At 38.6% G+C, this 20,356-nt stretch overlaps 1 protein-coding gene across 12 annotated transcripts in view; it reads left to right on the top strand.

Annotated features, from left to right (window-relative positions):
• LOC132905501 (uncharacterized) overlaps nt 1–20,356 on the top strand; it is a 75,058-nt gene that overhangs the window by 23,810 nt on the left and 30,892 nt on the right. For all 12 annotated transcript variants that reach the window (XR_009657808.1, XR_009657809.1, XM_060956838.1 and 9 more), the window contains one exon: nt 7,919–8,426. Coding sequence is in view for 10 of the 12 variants with exons in the window: in XM_060956838.1 (XP_060812821.1) it covers nt 7,919–8,426 (508 nt within the window). In the remaining 2 variants the exon portion in view is untranslated. The remainder of the gene's footprint in view (nt 1–7,918; nt 8,427–20,356) is intronic.

Below are 20,356 nucleotides of genomic sequence, written 5' to 3' on the forward strand. Positions count from 1 at the left end.
CGTGCCGTATTTCGTCATCGACCGTGGATATATTCGTCGCTCCCGTTTTTCTTCTATTTGCACCTGGCATCGCTTTGCGCGTCGATCGCGTTGACTTTGACCTCAACGATTGTTTACATGGTTTCGCGCGGGTATATGGAATATAGAGGTAACATGAATCACGGATCGTGCCGCCTTCTATGGCTTCTATACGTAAATATTTATCTCTCAGCCGGTGGAAAATATGTCGGCACCATTTCAGATTCTAAATACCATCGTTTATTTAATGTTCCCGGTACATTGTACGAGAAGACAACGAACGAATGTTGCGGAGGTATTCGTACGTGAACAACAATAAACTTCGCGTCCGCGAACCGTATTCGTGGTCTGTAACCGAATCTCGGCTGCAAAATCGCGCAGACGTTGCTCGCAAGTTTATAACGTAATGTGTCTTACATAATTAGCGGATTATGAAAGGAATTTGATACATACATATCGATACACGCCTTCTGTTTCTACCTGCTGTGTTGTTGCCGGTGATCGATGTACAGTATTGTGTAAAACTGATTGGATTACTACTACTAATTCTCGCAATAGCAAGGAAATATATTTTTAGATATTAGTAGAATAGCATCGCTAACGGTTATTTTAAATTACTTATATAGCGACAAAGTTATTGAAATTTATTGAATGTTTTTATTCGATTATCAACGTTGTGTTAAGATACCCATAAACAGTGGACGGAATTTATTTCCGTGATACGTCTCTCTAATAGGCAAGTGGTGGAAAAGAGGTCAGCGATACTAATCAAGTTTTCGTGATGGTAGTTAGAACCGGCGAACAGCTGCCAGACTAACGCGCCACCCACTCTTCTAGATCTTCTCCATTCGAATTAGATCTCACTGGTGGTTGTCTCCGCTTTTGGTGACGTCCCACAACGGAGTGTTAAATCTATCTGCTATTTATTCACCGTTTATCAACTGTCGACTCGTCCATGCATCGTCGTCTCTAATTTCTTTCTCCATCAGGCTTCTCGTTCGTTCGATAAATAGCATTTCACTCTCGTTCGCGCGTACATTCCGACCATCGGCCCCTTCGATTCGTTTCTTTCCCCTACGCGCGCGAGCACATGGATGAACCAGTTCGCTTCTCTTAATCGGATTTCACTCTCGCCCCGTTCCTCATTCGGTGATGTTTCAACGTAATTCGATCTAATTGCATTCTGTAACAGCAAACGCCGTCGTTTAACCTTTATCGTATCCCTCTTCTTCTAACGAACCATTTCCCTCCTGGAACCTCGATGAAGAATCAGCGATAGGGGATCGGGGCGTCTCGATAATTCATAGAACCCGAATACGGGGTGTGAAGAGAATCCAGGAGTTAAGGAATTTAACAGTGCGTTTCATTCACAGTCGTCAAGAGTATGAATCAAAAGAAAAATCATAAAAATCAGATACTGTTTCTCATAAGTTGTTTAAGAAGAGATAATTACAAAGCCAATTATGGAAAATTTTAGATACGTAGGCCTGCCGATAGAATAAGAGATAAACTGTGAATCATTTGAACTCGATCAAGTTACAACGTATTTGTGTTTGAAAGCAGGCCGTGTTTATTCAGTCTGTTGTCGTCTGACGTTAGGATAAAGACATAATAATCGTGCGAATATTAAGTTGACGATTGTAGAACATAAGGTTGTCATAAAGTCACAACGAGTCTTTCGCTTTCTAGAACCAGGATAATTGACGTTAAGAATTGTATAAAATGCAAAACAAACGTTGAATATTTTACAAATTTACGAATGATTTTCGGAGAAACGAGGACAAGATGTCGTTATCGTAGAAATTATAAAGTTTCTATCAAAATCTGATTACTTAAAAATTAAGAGCAAAGAGCAAAAACAGATTTGTAATTAAACAAATTCACGCTGGTTCCAATGACACTGTAATTACGCATCCTGTTTGTGCATTACACATACTTTGCGGAGCATCACGGGCTTCGATTTGATATCTCCGGCAATTAATCTTAATCTCCATCACGACCCTTGTTCGTTAATGATTCATTTCCTTCGTAGTACGATGATCGCACAAGCGGCCTGTTCCCTTCATTCAGTATCGTTTGCTTCGACCAAAGAAATTTTAGGGAAGAAATCCCTCGAATGATCGCGTGGTATTCTCTATCTGGCTGGTTTTTGCCTTAACTCCTCCATTACTCGATCCACATATTGAGGCCAGCTTCTCGGAACAGCAGGCGTAACCGATCCCTCTTGTTTAGTTTTTACGAACATTCGTTTTATCGCATGAAATTTCATCGAATCAGCTCTTTTGTGCGCTTCCAGCTCCACTTTGATTCCGTTAGGTCACTCTCTCGCTAGTGCGTTCTTTTTCTTCGAATGTATATGTGATAATGAAAATGTAAAATTTTATACTTCGATGTATACGTTAATGTATCACTTTATGCATGTACGTGAGGTTTATAAGAAATATGCGCTGAGTATATTTTCTAATAATAGCTTGTTTTGCTTTAAAAAAATAAGTTTTGCTTCAATATATACAAAAGCGAGATTAATGGGTAATGAATAATGGATAACGAATTGACATTACGTATATTTTCTGGTATTCTTCGCGTATTACGCGACATACATTTTCTATGTGATGTCTTTATAAATTTACTACATTGTTTAGCAATGGCCAGTACGTGAAAATCATTAAGTATTCCTACAAAAATAATTCCAAAGAACATTCAAGTCAGGAGATCATCTCTCAGCAGAGACTCGATTTAAAAATTTAAATTTCGTTCCACATTAATTGAAAGATATAATACGTACAGAGATTGATACAACATGCAGCTGTTTCAGAATTGGTTTCAAAAGCACGTTGAATAGAGACATTTACTGCATTCGTTAAATGCTACATATGATTTTATAGACTTGGATTTTTCTTTTGTAACGTCCTGTATAATCACTTGAACATTCTGTACATTTCCATATTAAACATTTTTCTGCTCAGACTCATTCCTTCTGTAAACATTTGTAAACATCTAAATTCTACGATTCTCAAATCATTTGGCAAAGGTCTGCACCAAACAAGCGGCAGCTATATACTTGCGTGACGTCGAACGTGTTGTTCCCGAAGAATTATTGCAAATGGACACTTAAGAATCGAGTTAGATTCATCTTTGTTTTTAGCGGGTGTCTCATATTCTGGAAACGTCTTAGGAACGACGTGGTCGAAATTTGGATAAATAGGCCACGTTTCGGCTATAGCTGAATCTTCTTTAGAGAGATCTATTGCGTTTCTACGAACGCAGCTATGGTATATTTCAAGGTGTGACTTCAAAGCTACGCTTTATCGAGCTCTTGGGTAATCGTGACGTGTCGCTGTCTCTTTCTGTAGCGATTAAGTAAACTTGATACCACCAGTGTAATGTTGTGTAATATCAAAATTGCATTACCCGTGGTTCGAGATACCTTGTGAATCGAATGAATCGAATTCTCACATTCTGAACGGAGCGATATACGCATACATATATACATATACATATATACATATATCTCTAGAGAATTGTTACAACAGAGAAATTTTGTTTCACATCATCTTTATTATTACGTATCTAGTAGTAATATGTAGTCTACATAAATAAATAATTAAATAACAAAACATTAATTTGTCGTTCTACTTGCGTTTTAATAATGAGTTCTTTTAAGTTGGAAATTATCCAATAATGCTTTCAAGAAAGTACAGTTCGTTCAATGAAGTGCATAGGATAATTGAGAGTGATTTTCTTATAAACCTTACAGTTTGTACTTTAAGTAACCGTTATCTTCCGTAATCTTACGATGAATTGAACTCTGCAATATATTCCATTCCAACTATTTTGAGTTTCATATAGATAGTTAAATGAAATTTTAACAGAAATGATTGAAAGAAGGTTTTGAGTTCGAAGTTTGAAGAAAGTCGACATTTTTTCTTATATCTTTCTGCGACTCTCGCAAATGCAAAACATGCATTCGGACAAATTAAAACCTGATAAATAAAACGGTGTAGCACGATATTTGTTTAGCTCTCCTCGTCGATCTAATAGAATATTGACAACAAACGACTAAAAAGAAAAGGGAATAAAAGTAATCGAAATATTGTCAATGCTCCTTTACGTAACGAATGGAGAACAGAAGCAGAAAAGGTTGACGAGAATTCCGCAAGCAAACGATTAGGCATCGCACCACCTCAAACGACTTCCGGACTGGTGCTGGAATGAAATACGATTAATAAGACTCGTGAGGCCGGTACACCTACATGCGTATGGGTATATATTTAACCATAGGCTCGTTGGTGAGCGCATGATTCGAGTTCGTGACATCGTACGGAGCAGAAATACATACATATGTATATAGCAGGGTGAAGGAAACCATCTCTTTGAACTACGTCACGCGTAGAATATATATTTTCACACGAGCAAACTTTTTCACTTCTACTCTACCATATTCACTATGAAACGTCAAATGGCAATCTAAGACATATTTTCTGCAATCGGTCACAGCTAAAAGTAATTTATACCAAATGGTCGCACAAACGTTTCGCGTTTTCTGTCTTAGTTTCGATCTTTCTTTAAATTGTTATAGACTCGATGGAAACAGCGAGTGCACAATCTACTTCCATATCGTTAGGCGAAAACACGCGTTTTACGATGTTTTCTCGTCGGTTCTTGAGCGCGATATTTTCAGAATTCGAAACGGGTACGGCGCGAGGATTTCGAAAATATTTCTCGACCATCTCCTAATTTTAGAGAAGGCATTCGACGATTCTCCATCATTGCCCCGTTCACGATTATAAATATGACCTCACAACGTGACGTGCCGCAAGAATGAAACTGCATCACAGAGATACCGAGCTGTGTACCCGTTCGCATTGCAATTCGATGTTTTTCCATCTGTTACGATCGACTGTAGTTTCTTTTATTTCGTTCCGAGTCTATGGCCGCGCTTTTGATTCATCAACGTGCTTGCACGAACCGAGTTCTTACTGTCTTCTCTTACCATTTTCTTCCTTAAAGCCAAAGCGACGAATTTTAAAACAGAATATTACGTTGGGTTGTAATTATTTTTGGTCCAAAGTCTTAGGAATTTAAAAAATAGGAATACAAGTGATAGGTCAAAGTTTAGGAAGGATGACGCTATTATTTATATTTAAGGATCATCAGTTTTAAATGACACATGCTTGTAAAGTGATAAAGTAGATTCATTTTATCTAACAGGGGGTGTGCACGTTTGCTTCGTCTGTAATGTTTCTCAGTGTTCCATAAAAATGAACGAAATAAGTTGTTTTAAAATTTAAGCGTGATATTTATTAGTATCTATTTCCCAACTCTTTGCTTTTGCTTCGAACACAGAGTATAAAAGCTCCATTCATCGAAGACTATTTTATCGTACCTATGCCATTTTAATCAGAGTGGAAAACGATAGGGAGTAAGATAAATCGCAGTCTGAATTGGTATTCCTTTGCTTCGTAGAAATAGAGCTAAGATAAATTCGCAAGCTTTCTGAGATTTAGTTTAAAAATTAAGTATAAGTACTATATTTATATTCGGGTGTTTTAAAAAAGTAACGTATTTCTGAAGGTATTCTGAATTCTTATTTCGTTTAATACACGTAAATATTCCATTACAGACAGAGGTAAAATTCATCTGTACCTATCCTTATTCGTTTGAAAGAAAGAACAAGAATACAGCGTTAAGGTCGACGCATTGGCCGTGCTCATTGGCCATGCGTGCACCGAGAAGACGATTTGATTTTTCCTGGGCAGACAGAAAAAGAACAAGGTGTAGAAGAACGATTGAGAGCAATTGAGGCGATCGTTCGATTTGGATCTGTTTGACTTTAAGTACCCACTCCATTCTACGTCGTGTCGGCCAATCGCAGACGTTCTTTCGAATGCATAAGTGCGCACTTAAACGTTTGAATCTTCGTCTGTAAAAATGTGACCGGCAATTTTTTCTAGAGAACTAACTCATAATACGATCAAAACAATGCTCGTGCTTCCAATAAAGGATTGTACATGTTAGCAAGAACGAACCCTTCTTTAATTTTTATACTAGAAATGAAGTAAAACATAAAAAATGTATCGTTTGAATATTATGAATATGTATATATTTATTAATACACAACGGTATAGAAAGAATTAAGCAACATGTAACAAGAAATATATGTATAAGGAAAAACGTTTAGAATGTAATACCGAAATATTTGAATACTCACTACGCTTTTAAAAATAATTATTACGTATCTCGTTAACTACTAAAGTTTCACTGATCTCCTCGCGGCGCCTTTTATTTACACAACGTCTCAAACAATCAGTTTAGATCAGATATTTCTCTTGCTTTACAGCATCCAAGTTCGAACAAGCTAATAATCTTCCCTCAAAAACCGACTTTACGTATAATCTCCCAAGGATTTCAATCAAATAGCTTCACCAAGAAACCAGTAAAACAAGACTCGAGTCGGCACACAATGTGCGTACTTCTATAGAAACGTTGGAAGAGTGGTCCATGATCGTGGAATGGTCGAGCGAAACGAGCATGCGGCTTGGAAGCGAGCAGCGGCGCCGCGGCCGTGCTGCGTAGCGCTCGCTTCCGCGTTTTCTTCGCCGCGTAACGGGAGCCGCGTGATTGATGATCGAATAGCGTGAAAGCTGCTACGAATTCGCCGCGCACTCTTCCAGAGAACCAAAGGAACGCGTGTGTGCATAGCTCGGTGAAGTTCAAAGCCAAGCGCAGAGTATAAGCAGCGGGAAAGTGTTATACGCGCGGTGATATCAGCTCGACGCAACGAAACCCGCTTTCGGGCCAATTATCCGCGTTCAATTTTCTAAAGCGTCGACGGACGATGCTACCGGCGTTTCGACTCGCTTCACCGACATTTCTGCACGTTTCTCTTTGTGAAGTTACGACGAAATCGGCATACATTGACGCGTCTGCGATCGACTTTTCCGGACTCTGGAAATCGACGATTCCGCAACACGCCTAGCTGCGGAGGGAAGGCTGTGTTATTTCTGAGAAAATCCTACGATTCATTCAAGTGGATTGAAACTATATCGAATGTTGAACGTTGGATTTGTGTACGTTTCAATATTTTCCTTTCTTTTCGAACAGTCTTTGATATTAAGCTTCGCCTGAAAAGTAAATATTTTCCATGAGTTCGGACAAGTTTGATTAGATCCGTCTTTATCCTCCGTATATCTTCTTCGATTATTATTTAAAAACATGTCATACGATGTATCTGAAAGTACTTTATCTATAATAATTTCATACAATGAGTTATATATTGTCGATTCATGAAATTAGTAATACATTTTAATGACAAATTTAGAGAAAATAAATTACTCGGTGTTGTAAAGGAAAGGAATCGTAGGATTAAATGTACGAAGTTGCGAAGCTAAGTAACTATAAAATTCAAGACTAACCGTTTTCACATTCTTTTCTGGAAGAGAAGTTTCTCTTTTCAGTGATTTCACGCATCGAAAACCGTATTTATTAATATATTGGCCGTAACGCTACGTCATGCGAACACTAAATGATTCAATCAAACTGTGATTTTAAGGAATGCTATACGATAGCGTATGAAAGTACGAACTATAAAACAGCGTGATCCTGTTACATACTTACTTGACTTCGGATACACTTTCATGTATCTACTCTTGTTCTCGTTGCTCGAATCATTCGAATCTTAGTCGTTTCAATTCAAGTAATCGGACTAATCTAAATGAGACAATAGGAACTGGTTAAGAGAGAGAGAAAGAGATAGAGTTCGCTGTGCTCCGAACGAAGCTTTCGTTTCAGCCGCCTTTTCCGCTATATATGAAAAATCGAAAGGAAGAAAACGCGATATGACCGACCTCGAGAAAAGAAAAAACCACGAAAGCGATTAATCCTATATTGCTTTTCGCAGCGCAAACGGGAGGGCGCCAGTGTCCAGCAAGCCGCCCCTGCCTCCGCAGCCGCCCCGTGTCGGGGCGCTGGGTTCGAGATCGTCGACGGGCGCGTCGGCGGCGGCGGCGGCGTGTTCGTCGCGCCGACGCGCGGCCACAGACCTTGGAAATCCGGCGGCCATCGAGATGGCGAAAGCCCGCACGATGCAGGCCGCCCAGGAGCGCCCGGTCGGCCTGCTCGAGACCGACCTCGACGAGGCCGTGCCGTTGACGACGACGACCAGCGTCGCCGCCGCTGTTTCCGTCTCCGCGAACACCACCGGCAAGAAGACCAGGAGTTTGCTTAATCTGAATCACACCTCGGCCGCCCCGCGACCCAGACCGGAGCACGCCCTCCACGTACCCCAGTCGCCTGTCGCCGCTTCGCACAGGAGCCCCCGCGACGACGACGCCGCCTCCACCATCAACCAACGGCCACACAAATCCATGGAGTTCCTTCTCGACAAGGAGAACCTGCATTTCGTCAAGGTAAGTAGCTGCCTCTCCGTTCCTCTTTCCCTTGCTGTCGTAGTTTGTCAACCAGTACTCTCGATTAGAACTGCTGCCCTGGTTGCAAGTCACACAGCGTCTTCGTGTCGCCTTCGTGACACTCGATCGCTGGATCGTAGTTTATTAGGATTAGAGTGTACAGACGGAAACGTGTTGGGCGATTTAAGTTAGACGTAGGACGATCTTGGGTAGCAAGACACTGTTTGCGATAAATACGTTAAAGACGAAGGATGGGCACGCCAGGGTCGGCCTAATTGATAGAATGTTCTGTTACGAGGGCGAGCTTGGTACTAATTGTCCTCCGAGAGGGTTGCATTGGTAACATATGGTAACATCGATCGTACCTTCCGTTTGTAGGTATGTTCTTAGATTCGTACGAGTACTTTTCGGATATTTCAAGGATCGTTTGTCGTCGTTTCTTAAACGTTTGGGGTTAGTAAGAATTCATCGACGACGACTTTGTCGGATACAAGCATTTGTTTGTGGCAATGTGTACATTGTTCATCGCAGGTTATTGAGTCAAGGATGTTCGTTATTATTATACTTTCGTTAGCTCGTCAATTTAATTAATAACAAGCAATATGTTATTAGCGATATTACGAAGCGCTCCTGTGTATCATTATCAGTAACTAATCTTGATAAGCGGTTAAACGTGATGTAACGTAAGTAATATCGCACGTGATATCGTATCGCGCAAAACGTGATAGCCATCTTAACAAATACAGCTATCTGTTTTATTGCAAAATAATGCGACTATCTATCAGAATTTAATTCTGAAAAGAATTACGCGATACACGATGTGGTCTGATGCAGAGTGTAGATTAAACGGTAAAGGCCTCGCGGAAAGTCGAGCGAGGTCTTCACCGCGATCGCTGCACGATCGAACGTGTTTCTTTTCAGGTTTCTTTCGGCTTCTTTGCGCCTGTTTCTAACTATTATACTCACTTCGATCCGGCGGTTATTAAATCCGCTAGTTGATTCTCTCGTGATGTTAATTAGCATTAAGTGAACACCTACTGGGGGAAATTAGTTAGTACTACACGATTATGCCTTTTAATTTGATTATGCCAACGTATTATCCCACAGAGCTAGGCGTGTTCTTAATTTCGTTTGGTCGAATTTCCTATTAGCTTCGAATGTTTTAGAAAATTTGCTTTGAAGGCATTTTGAAAATATAAAGCTAGAAAATCGAAATTTAAAGCGTATAAAGTGTCTTCCAGTAATTTCGTTCCAGTAGATTATGCAAACGCATCCTTAGTCGGATATTAGATATATTAGATTTTCTCTCTCATATTCCTTTCGAAGCGTATCGATGGTTTTTGATGCTCTGTGCTTACTTTGAGATTGGTTGGAATATTGTAACGCTATTGTAAGTTTGAACGTATTTTAGAGTGGTACACTTTTGCAGTGTAGTGTAAAGTGCGGGCTTCACCTTTGACATTTCTTCGATTAAGTGGTCTGAAGCGCCACCGATTTCTGTATCAAGCCTACAGTTCAAAACAAGCGATACAATACGATTCTCGATATCTGTGAGAAACGTTCATCCTATAGTCCAGTAACATATGACTTTGAAATTGAATGGATTTTAACTTTAGAAGTGAAACGTTTTGAATCCTTAGCGATATTTATGAATAATAATTGTATACTTGTCTATGGAATTTAAAAACGTTGGCTCGATTGTCTTAAAAATTCAAATGTTTCTTAAAGAACTTGATCTATTGAATTGGTCTCTTTTTCTGCTTCATTAAGATTTAATTATTAATTTTATAAGAATATTGACAACGAGGTACTAAAATTTAATAAATTATTACGATACTCAGATCTAAATTTTCGAATGGTTCTGTTTTCTCTTCGCAGTTATTGTGTTCTTGCAGTTACATCATATCAACTTGCATTAGTTTGTATTTTAAACTCTACAGAATTGGAAAAAATGTCGTGAAATATAACTATTTATCCATGTTTTAATCATTCGTAATATCTGGCATTCGATATCGAAGAAACGATCGTTCAGCGATAACGAAAAGCGGTTTAGCCGGTCGAATGAACTTTTCGTTCGATCGAACAATTCAGTGAATATTGGCTTGATTCGTAAGTATGTAATTAAAAATTAAAGGTGCGGCAGTGCATAGGCTGTACGTGATATATAAAAATATATAAAATTTTATTTATGGTTGAAATAATGTGGCGCTGTAGATAGGAGATACAGACAAGGGTCGTCAAGGAAGAGAAGAATTTCAGCTATTTTATAGACTTAACAAATTATTTTGTAGGGTTTTATCATGCACTTGTTTACAATGTCTGTCTAAATCTATTTTTGACCATTTGCTATCAGCGCATTGACACATTCGAACGCTTGAATCCGAAAGATGCAGCCAGCAAGGGAAAGCAATTTATTTCTTTGTGGCCGCTACGATGGAAATTGAATTTTATGCTATTGCACGAGCGATTTTAATCGACGGAATCAGTTAGATCAGAAGATGAGTGTGAAACCGCTAAGGGCTGATTCCACAATTCGACAGCTGCTAATTTTGTAAAGTGTTAGATACTGGGAAAAGAAGTATATGTGATAAAGAAGTAACACGAAGATAGCTGAAGGTTCGTGGTCGTGAAATTGATTACAAAGAAGTAATATCTCGCCAGGGAGAGTTAATGCAGTTTAATTGCTCTTTACAAGGCTGCATCAAAGGGTTTATCAGACTGGTCGAACAAAGCAACGATACAAAGCAACTGATATAAAGCATTTCGTTTATACACTCGTTATGCATATAATAAAGGAAGATCTTGTTCTTAGAACTGGGTTCATCTCTACGAATTATCAAACGATATTATTTCTTTTGTTCACGACAAATGCTAATTTTGATGACGACCACTTTTAAGAAATGAGGAAAGTGAAAAAGTCAGAAACATACGAAATTTATAATTTTGTCCAACACTATACTGTACTTACTTCATACTATGAATCTCACAATACGTATATCTTCCATTTTCATAGGACGATGATACTTTGACCGATATCTTGTAGGCAAACGATATCCAATGCAACAAGGTCAGCGATGTGTGCAAGTCCCAACTCGTGTATAATTTACTGACAATACGTGCAAACTTTTAAATTTGTTAAAGCGTGGTATAAAGCTGGCATGGTCAGATAATCGCGAGATACATAACATTTGCATTTTACATGCGCGTTGCAGTTTACACTCCAACTGAAATTTTACATTGATATCGAACGATAATAAAAACTCCATTTTGCCTTATCGACTGGCCAAAGAAACGGAGCGAAACTTTCACGATCTCGACGTTTACCTGCGACTTTCAACCAACGTATCGGGCATACATCAGCATTACGGACATATAGCTTGTCCTATTCTGTATGTACCTTTGCCGTTGTTCGCGCGAACAGATTCGCGAGATAAATCTTTTAGAATTTGTATCGAAGTAACCTTTTCGCAGTACGAAACAAACTAGCAACAATTGTTCAATACGCGATATGAAGTCGTACAGGGTGTTTAAAGAAGGAATATTACTGCAATTTGGTAAAGCGTCATATGCTTTTTAACATCAGAGCTACCAACAATTAAAATATTGAACTAGTAGCAAAGAAATCAAAGTGATAGGTATTACAAACAATCACCTAAATCTCCAAAAATGCAACTATGTGTATACTTATTAATTTTTATGAAAAATATGAATTAGTTACTTTGCCCACTCTGATAATCTCAATAATCTTTGTTAATTAATTCTTCGGTTGACCAGTTAAAGTTAATGTTCAAATTCAAGTCTTGCAACTAATTAATTCAAAACAAGATAGATATTTAGACGTTATTTCGACATCGTGCGTATTCGACTAAGTCGCGTAAATCGGAAGATTATTCAAACAACCCATAAACAAATTTGTAACTGGCTAACAAACGCTATTCTAAAGTAAGCCAAATGCTACTTTTCTGTGCATTTTCCATAACTTAAAATATCAGTTTGATCGCAGTAAAATGCATCGCGCAAACGAGCATTATTGCGCAATACGTCCACCTAGATCCATTCGTGAACTGCTCTGGACAGTTTGCTCTGCTGTTGATCCTAATCAAGTCGACTGTGAACGAAGCTGGCAATTTAGATTAAGAACGTACAACGTGGTCTTCGTCAAATCGGCGATAGTTACCTTTATCATGGGTTGACAAATCATCTTGTCCGATGTAATAGGAAATAGAAATTCTCTATTGCGGATAAATTATTTTAACGAATTTCCTTATAAAAGAAGAAAAGATAGAATAAAATTGCAAATTACTTGATCCATTTGCAAAGGATGATAGAACAAAGTGATACACGCATCGTTGAATAAGTATCACACGAACGACGAGTCAGACATGGTGTGAACAGAGCTTTAAAACTTTAAACTCGTAGTTGAAAAGCTTAAGAACGCCTTCGGTGATGACCAAAGTTGATGGGTAGAGGCAGTAACGACATTTGAACCAGTTGACGACGTCTTGTTCGCTCCGCTGCTTCGTCGTCAGTCAGGCAGCGGATTCTATTACTGTTACTCGTAAAAAGATAGGTGCATCGATCTAGCAACTATGAGGACAACCCCCGATATAATTACTCCGCGACGACCTCGGCACTTTCTCGTCGCGCTCATTTTGATGACATCGTTAAAATCGGCTCTATTTAATAAGACCGATCGGCGGTCATTCGATTCTCTATTTTGCTAATACGCCTATAGATATCCTACATTTCGTTCGACATTTTCAACACAATTGAAGAAATTGCGGTTACAAGGAATCAGCTCAACTCTTGTAGTTTTTCTAGAATCTGCTCTTTTAGTTTGAATTTTTTTAATATTCGCGAGAATTAATAAACTTTCGAGTTATTGGACAAAGTGGAAATGAAAGCTACATTTTTAATAAGGGTCGATAATTATAGGGTTACGCTAAGATTATAATCGAAGCGATCCTCTTCGATCATTCGATTCACGAAGCTCCTTGACGATTAGACAAACGGAGAGAATTATCAGCCTTTGAAACTCTTTTTGTATATCTCGCACGACATGACTTTCAAAGTTCTTCTTATCTTCTCGTTTGTTACGCGTGGCAGAAATATAGCGGCATATAAATTGAATTTTGTTCTGCAATTAATTTTAATCGCACATGATATTTAGGGCAAACATCGCGTATTTAATGCGATAGTGTATTGTAGACTGCAATACAGCGATGCGAATTGCATCGTCTTTTTATTTTTCGATAGATCTAATATTTGCTGTTTCTGATTTTTTTCTAGACGTATTATGTTGTCGAAAAGGAAAAAGTCTTTCAATAACCAAACGTCATTCGCAGACACTAACTACGTAACCCCGCTTCAACAAAATCCAGTTACCAGAAGCAAACGTATACTCGTTGCAGACGACAACTACGCTGACGACAGTGACTGAAGAAAACGCTTTCGAATTCATCTCTCGGTGTGGAGTCTCATTTACTCTACACTCTACCTCATTTACTTTCACTTGTCACGATTCGCACTCTTCCTCTCGAAATCCGACGCGTTTTTCTCGCTCGTGTTTGCGCGAACAAATCGCGAATGTCCTAACTGCCTTTAACGCCTATTTTTCCACCACGTACACTGTTTCTTCTAATTAGTCTAACTTATATTTCAATTTACTCGTTCGATTATCGCGCCGTTCTCTTTGAACGCGTTAGCGAATCTCGCGTAATGATAGCAGCCTACTCTTCTGGACTTTTTACAACTTTCCCTTGAACAGAGCCTGCCGCGTTCCAACAACGCTCTTTGATGCGCGTACAATCGTGCTTTTCTCTACTCGTACTCCCCCATTTTTCGTTCTTTTTCAGTCATAGTTCTGCACGATGGGAAAGAATAGGCACGAGACGAAACAAGAGACAAAGAAAGATATCGCGTTTGATGAAAAATGGAAAATGTTGTTCAAAGGTAATTGAATCGAAGAGAAAAAGTTTCTAGTTCATCACGCAGTTCTCGATCGATCGATGTTCGGTGAACGCTATAAACAGAGCGAGAAGAAATTATCATCCTTGCATAAGGCTTCACACTAACGTGGATCGAGCCACTTCGGTGGTCCGTGTATTTTAAGCGATGCCTGTAATTGCGTTGAACGAACTTGTGCCCTCGATTTTTCGTTTCGAGAATCCTATCTTTTGAATATATCTGTGCAAGATATTAAGAAGAAGATGGTTCGGAGATTCATCGAAATAACACTTGAACTGATCTATATTTTTTAGATTCCTATCGTTAATCAAGGTTTGCGGACGATTGGTATTTCGATGCTCTAAGATTTTGCATCTTACGAAGATTTTTTTCTAGACACGTAATACGTACGATCTTTTGGGTGCGGTCACATCAATAGGTGTCGCCACTCAATACCTTACTCTATAAAAAAATATTTTGATTTAAACCTTACGTTGTTTCTATCTGGTATAAGTGGATTTAATCTGCAGACATTCAGTTAATCCGACACTTACTGCAACTATAATTTCGTTCCGATAAACGAAGCTCCGCTGCAGTTGCATAACGCCCGATTGCTTCGTTTTCGCAGCGCGCGAGTAATGAGCGATACACGCTCATGAATAAACACTAGAAGAAACGTACTTTCGTTACTTTACGTATTTTCAGTAGCAACAACGTTGATATACGAAAATACTTACCTACTAGCCTGAAAATTCTTCTTTCCGTTTTTATCCCTTTATCCGCACCAAGCAGGGATCCAGATTCAGGGAACATTAATTTCTGCTCTATATTTCTTCTCCTTCTTTCTGGGAGGTCGCTTCGATGGCGCCCTCTAGACTTTGGCCCGCTGCCAGCTTCTCTTCTTTCCCTTTTTTGGTCGCCTTTTCCAACGTCGCTTGCTGCTCGTTTGTTACCCCTTTTCCTTTTTGTTCCCCTCGTTTCTCGCTTACCTACGTTCTTGTCGAAACGATTACGTAAGTTTTTCCGCCCTCCGATCGAACCAAACAACCGAACGTTTTCACGACGCTTTGAGCATCTGCGGCGGCCATTTTTGTTTCTGCCGGAAGTAGGGACAACGTGACACGGGAGGGACTCGTTGGTAGCGTGATCTCTGTGGAAAGAGGAAGAAAAGCCAGGAATTCGACCTCCGAGGCTACGGGTCGATAACCCTACGCGTTTACTGTTCGCTCTGACTCTTGGGAAGAATAGAGGCAGAGGAATAGGAAGCAGCTGATGTCGCTTAGGGTGAGGCGATCTCGTTCCATCCACGGAAAAATGGGACGTTTCGTAAGTCCTTTCCGGTGATTTAAGGTCTCGTTTGATGGAACCAAATATTACGGAGGTTTTTTTGTAATATTATTCAGTTGATAAAAAGATGTTGTTCGTACACTTACAACTCCATTTTAGTATATTAACTCGATTCTCTTAAATTACTGGTTGTCGAATCGTATACATGTACAGTACCAAACAAAAGTATTAGCAGAGCTGGGATTTTCTTAGAAAATTCTTTGTAAATTCGTAGAGACTGTGATTCTCTATTTGGTTTTTTTGTAAAATATAACCATCGATTCTAAAGTTTAAGTATACCATGAATCGTGAATTTGAAAAATATCCATAATAATAAAAAAAAAGGGTAAAATACACATAAAAATTCATTTTTGTAGGAACAAAAGCATTGAGATTTGAAAATTTTGTTATTACGTGTATTCTACCTAAATGTTTCCAATTTTAGCGCGTTTGTTATGTCGCGGGAAGTTTCTCTATTCAAACTGATCGTCATCTTTTAGAGTTAGTTCTTTTAAAAAAGAAACAGAAATTGCTGAAATAAAGATTGTATTAAATTTATACGAGCAAGGAAAATTTTATTTGAGAAAGGGAAAAATTATTAAGAGAAGTCGAACTTTAAGAGGCGTGATTAAACGATTAGATTTAAACATTATCACACGAAACGGATGTCCTGGGGAGCTTTCAACCGGGAAAAGAGAAAGATTGTCAATATAATAAAAAAAGAACTTAAAATTGCATCTTCGAATATATGATATGATATGATACAGATACGATACAAAGAATTCTGAGGCGGTCCTTTTTTTAAATTTTAATCTTTTGTGGGAAATTGCGTGGAAAACTGTTACACTCGCGTGCTTTTTCATTGTAATTATGCTAAAAGTTTGAAGAAATAGAAAGAAATACGAGTGGATGCTTTTAGAGAGTTTTAAAACTAAAAATTACGCGTAATGGCAAGTGGAATCACTTCCATCCAAGCCTTTTTAATTAGAAGACTATAAACGCGAGTGAATTTTCGTGTGCAAATAACTTTTAAACTATGCAGATGCAAAAACGCGATGCTTTAATAACTCTTGGAAATTACTTATGTAGACATTCGTCTTGCTTACATTCCATCTCTTTAGAAAAACATACATTTGCATAAACATTCGTAGCCTACTTATAACCTATGACTTGTAAAATTGTAGTGGTAATATTAATTCAATTGTGCCGTATTTAGGTAACCAAACTTTAGACAGAAACTTTCCCAACTTTCTGTTATAATAGTATGCAATATGGATACAAGGAAAGAAAATACTTAGAGTTGAAATTCGTAAATAAACGCCTGTCATTTTTCACTTTCTTCCTCTCTCGACTCGTGATCAATCGCTTCATAGTCCTCTCCGTGGAATTTCAGTGAACTCATCCCGGGATATTAACAAAATTGACTTTCGTTGCTGAGAAAAGGGTATTCCCAGCAGCTTGCTGATCTTATCGAATTCAAAGGGGTAAACGGTCGATTTACAAGAGGCAGCTGGTTCATTCGAAAGCGAAGAATATTTTTTGTATGTTGGTTGGCGGCGTAATGGTTGGCATAGGAGAGAGTTTGAAATCGACGATTTCAAGTGCCATATCCTAATGCTGGTATCCACTGGTTTAACAATACTGTACTATCTCTTTTTCTCTTTTCCTCCTTTCTGATCTCTTTGTTCTTCAGGCATGCCGTATTGATCGGCGAACACTGGCAGTCGAGTCGGGATAACTCGGTGTTGGACTTACACTTATGTATACATACACAAGTATGTGTTCTGGTTCCTGTACGCCGTGATATAGTTATGCAGCTATAGAAGAATTAACTTTTGGATAAAAACAGATACGATGTTAGGTTTAACATTTTATGACTCGAACAAACAACAAATATCATTCTACCTACTTACGTGACGATTACCTACTCTTTTTTAGATACCTATTATTTATATTATTTATTTTATATATTTATTTTTAAGAATAATTAATATCTTATTAATTAATATCTATATTTATTTTTAAGAATAATTAATGTCTTATTCTTATTCTTAAGAACCAGGTCATAGCTTTGTCACGTTGTTTCACAAATTCTACTGTACTATAGCTAGCTGTGTAGGTGCATTTACGAGACAGTACAACTGCAGTTTCTTTTTAACGGAGTGATTTAAATACGTTTGTAATATCGTCCATTAGATTGTTAATTCTATACTTACGTTTAAAACTAGAATATTTAATATTTAAATAAATCATGAAAGAAAGGACACATTGCACGAGCTTAAAGGTGATCGTCCTGTGATTATCACGTGGCAAATACGTGAACTAACTGAATGCAGACAGTGTGAGCGCGAGCATTTCTCACCGAACCTCAAGATTAAGCTTTGAATGGAATAAAGTTGACGTTTATCAAGTCGAAACGTGACAGGCAGCTTATTTGAATGACGCGTTCATGGACGATGATGTCGGCGCGGAAGTATTCGCGTTACGCGTGCCGTTAATCTCCGGTCTCCGGCTTGATTTTCGTGCAAAGCACAAGTAAAGTGTCGGTTGTTTCGTGCTCGACCACGAGTGGCTCCGCTCGTTAGAAACGCTCTTTCGTACGTTTGTATGTACGTTGCCGCGACTGACATGAATTTCTTTGAGCGAAAAAAAGGTCGTCGTCGGTGTTTTAGGCAGACTTTAGCGAGAGATATTGATCGATGAATAGGACGAGGTTGTTCAAAATAGAATTCAAAGAGTTCTATCTTGTATCACGTGGAAAATACATCGTCAATGATGATAATGAAGATAACATCGCATTTTGTGAGAACGACATAATTTTAAGTTGGAGATAAATTAGCACAAAAACTAATTTTTTGATATGTTTTATTCTTAATCTATCGATGTCTTTCTCTTTGTGTCTGTGATTTATTCTTCTCTCTAACAAGTAACAATAAATTTTATAGAATTTGTCGGAGTCACTCTTGTCGTATATCATATTGTCCTTGTTAACGAACTTTTTGCAAAGTTCTGTGTTTAAACCTTTGATAAATACATTTGATTCATATAGTAATTCTGTATGTTCCTTACAAATCGTGCGTAGGTCTTTCGCTCTTGCGAAACAGAGATCATTAAACTTCAGACTAGTTAGGAATGCCGAAGGCTCCCACAAAAACACCTGCTAACGTTGGACTTCTGCTTGGACACTTTATGATTCTAGATTTCTTCTGTCAGATTCGTTTCAACATTTCTAATTACGTGTATCAACCTGTTATAGATCGCAATGTGCTTACTTCTATAAATTCAATAATTCATTTCTAAAGTGTGTTGCGAAGCTCGAATGTTGTATTGGCTAATTAAAGGAGAAAAAGTTGCTTTGTTTGCACAACTGCGCAGTTGCATCGTTATAACGTTGTAACGATGTCCTTGTCTTATCATAAATACATATTTCAGTAATTGAAAACGCTCCATTGTTAGTGTAGTTTACGTGTTGTGTATATTGCACAAATTATCTACGTACCATTCAACTACCTCTCACATGCTATATACTGGTTGACAACTGGTTGAGAACCACCTATCTTAGATCATTTCTTTGTAATAGCTTATATAAATATAGATATCCTCGATCAATCTAGCAATTCTCCACTGTACGAGTACTTTTTTTTACGATAATGTATTTTTTATTACCTCTACCAGATTTTTCACCAATGACTAAATCATTCTTTACTTATAGATAATTTTCTTGTCAGCTTCGACTATTTATCTCAAATCGGCATACTTTTCGTATCTCGGATGCCTAAAAAAGAAACGATAACGAGCCAGCTCGGACAAGCAGCTTCCGACTGTCTAGCATGAAAGTTCTGGCAATTCTATGAATACGTATGCTCGTCCTTCGACGATGTTGCAGAACTGCTCATCGGTCGGAAGGCGGGCCAACATTTCCGGTTTCGTTTGCGAAACACTGCTGCGTCGAGCCAACAGCCATTTATCTCGTCTCGCGTAAGCCACAACGAAATCATGCCGCCTTTTCCGTACCTCGCTACGAATCGACTCGTATCTCTGCACCTGCACTTGCGTGCACACATCAGCCATTACACGCGGCTGCACCTGTCAGGTGAAAGGAACCCAGAGAAAGGTTCGACGGTTTAGATCACGGTTATGTGCCTTTAGCCTTACTTAGGATATTACATTTTCATTGCGTTTCAGACATCGAACATTCAGTTTTGTATATTTCACATTTGCGATATTCTATTCTTGGGGAGATAATTCCGATTAAATAATTGACCTCGTAACCCTTCAATGAAGAAGACTCAGCTCAGCCCCAGAATATGGGACGAGAACTGGGTCGAATCTATCGGATACAGAAAGCAGTCGGTGGACGAAACGACTCGCGAGGAGAGCGACTTCGACAAAGGGACGCGCTCCTTTTGAATAGCTTTCAACGTACAGCTAGCGTGCATCGTTATCATGCCGTGGAATTGTTCGAAAAACGGATGAAATTTCGAAGTTAACGAGGTGTTCTTGGCGCAGATCTTCTAAGCAAGTTAGAAATACATACTGGAAGTCATGAGAAAGCATGATTGAGAAAGTCACAAAGGAAGATTATTTTGTACAACTTTGATCGAGTTGTCGGAAGATCTTTAAGATTCGAACAAATTGTGTATAACGAAATTGCTACC

The sequence above is a fragment of the Bombus pascuorum genome, chromosome 3 (genome assembly GCF_905332965.1).
Source record: "Bombus pascuorum chromosome 3, iyBomPasc1.1, whole genome shotgun sequence".
Taxonomy (NCBI): Eukaryota; Metazoa; Arthropoda; class Insecta; order Hymenoptera; family Apidae; genus Bombus; species Bombus pascuorum.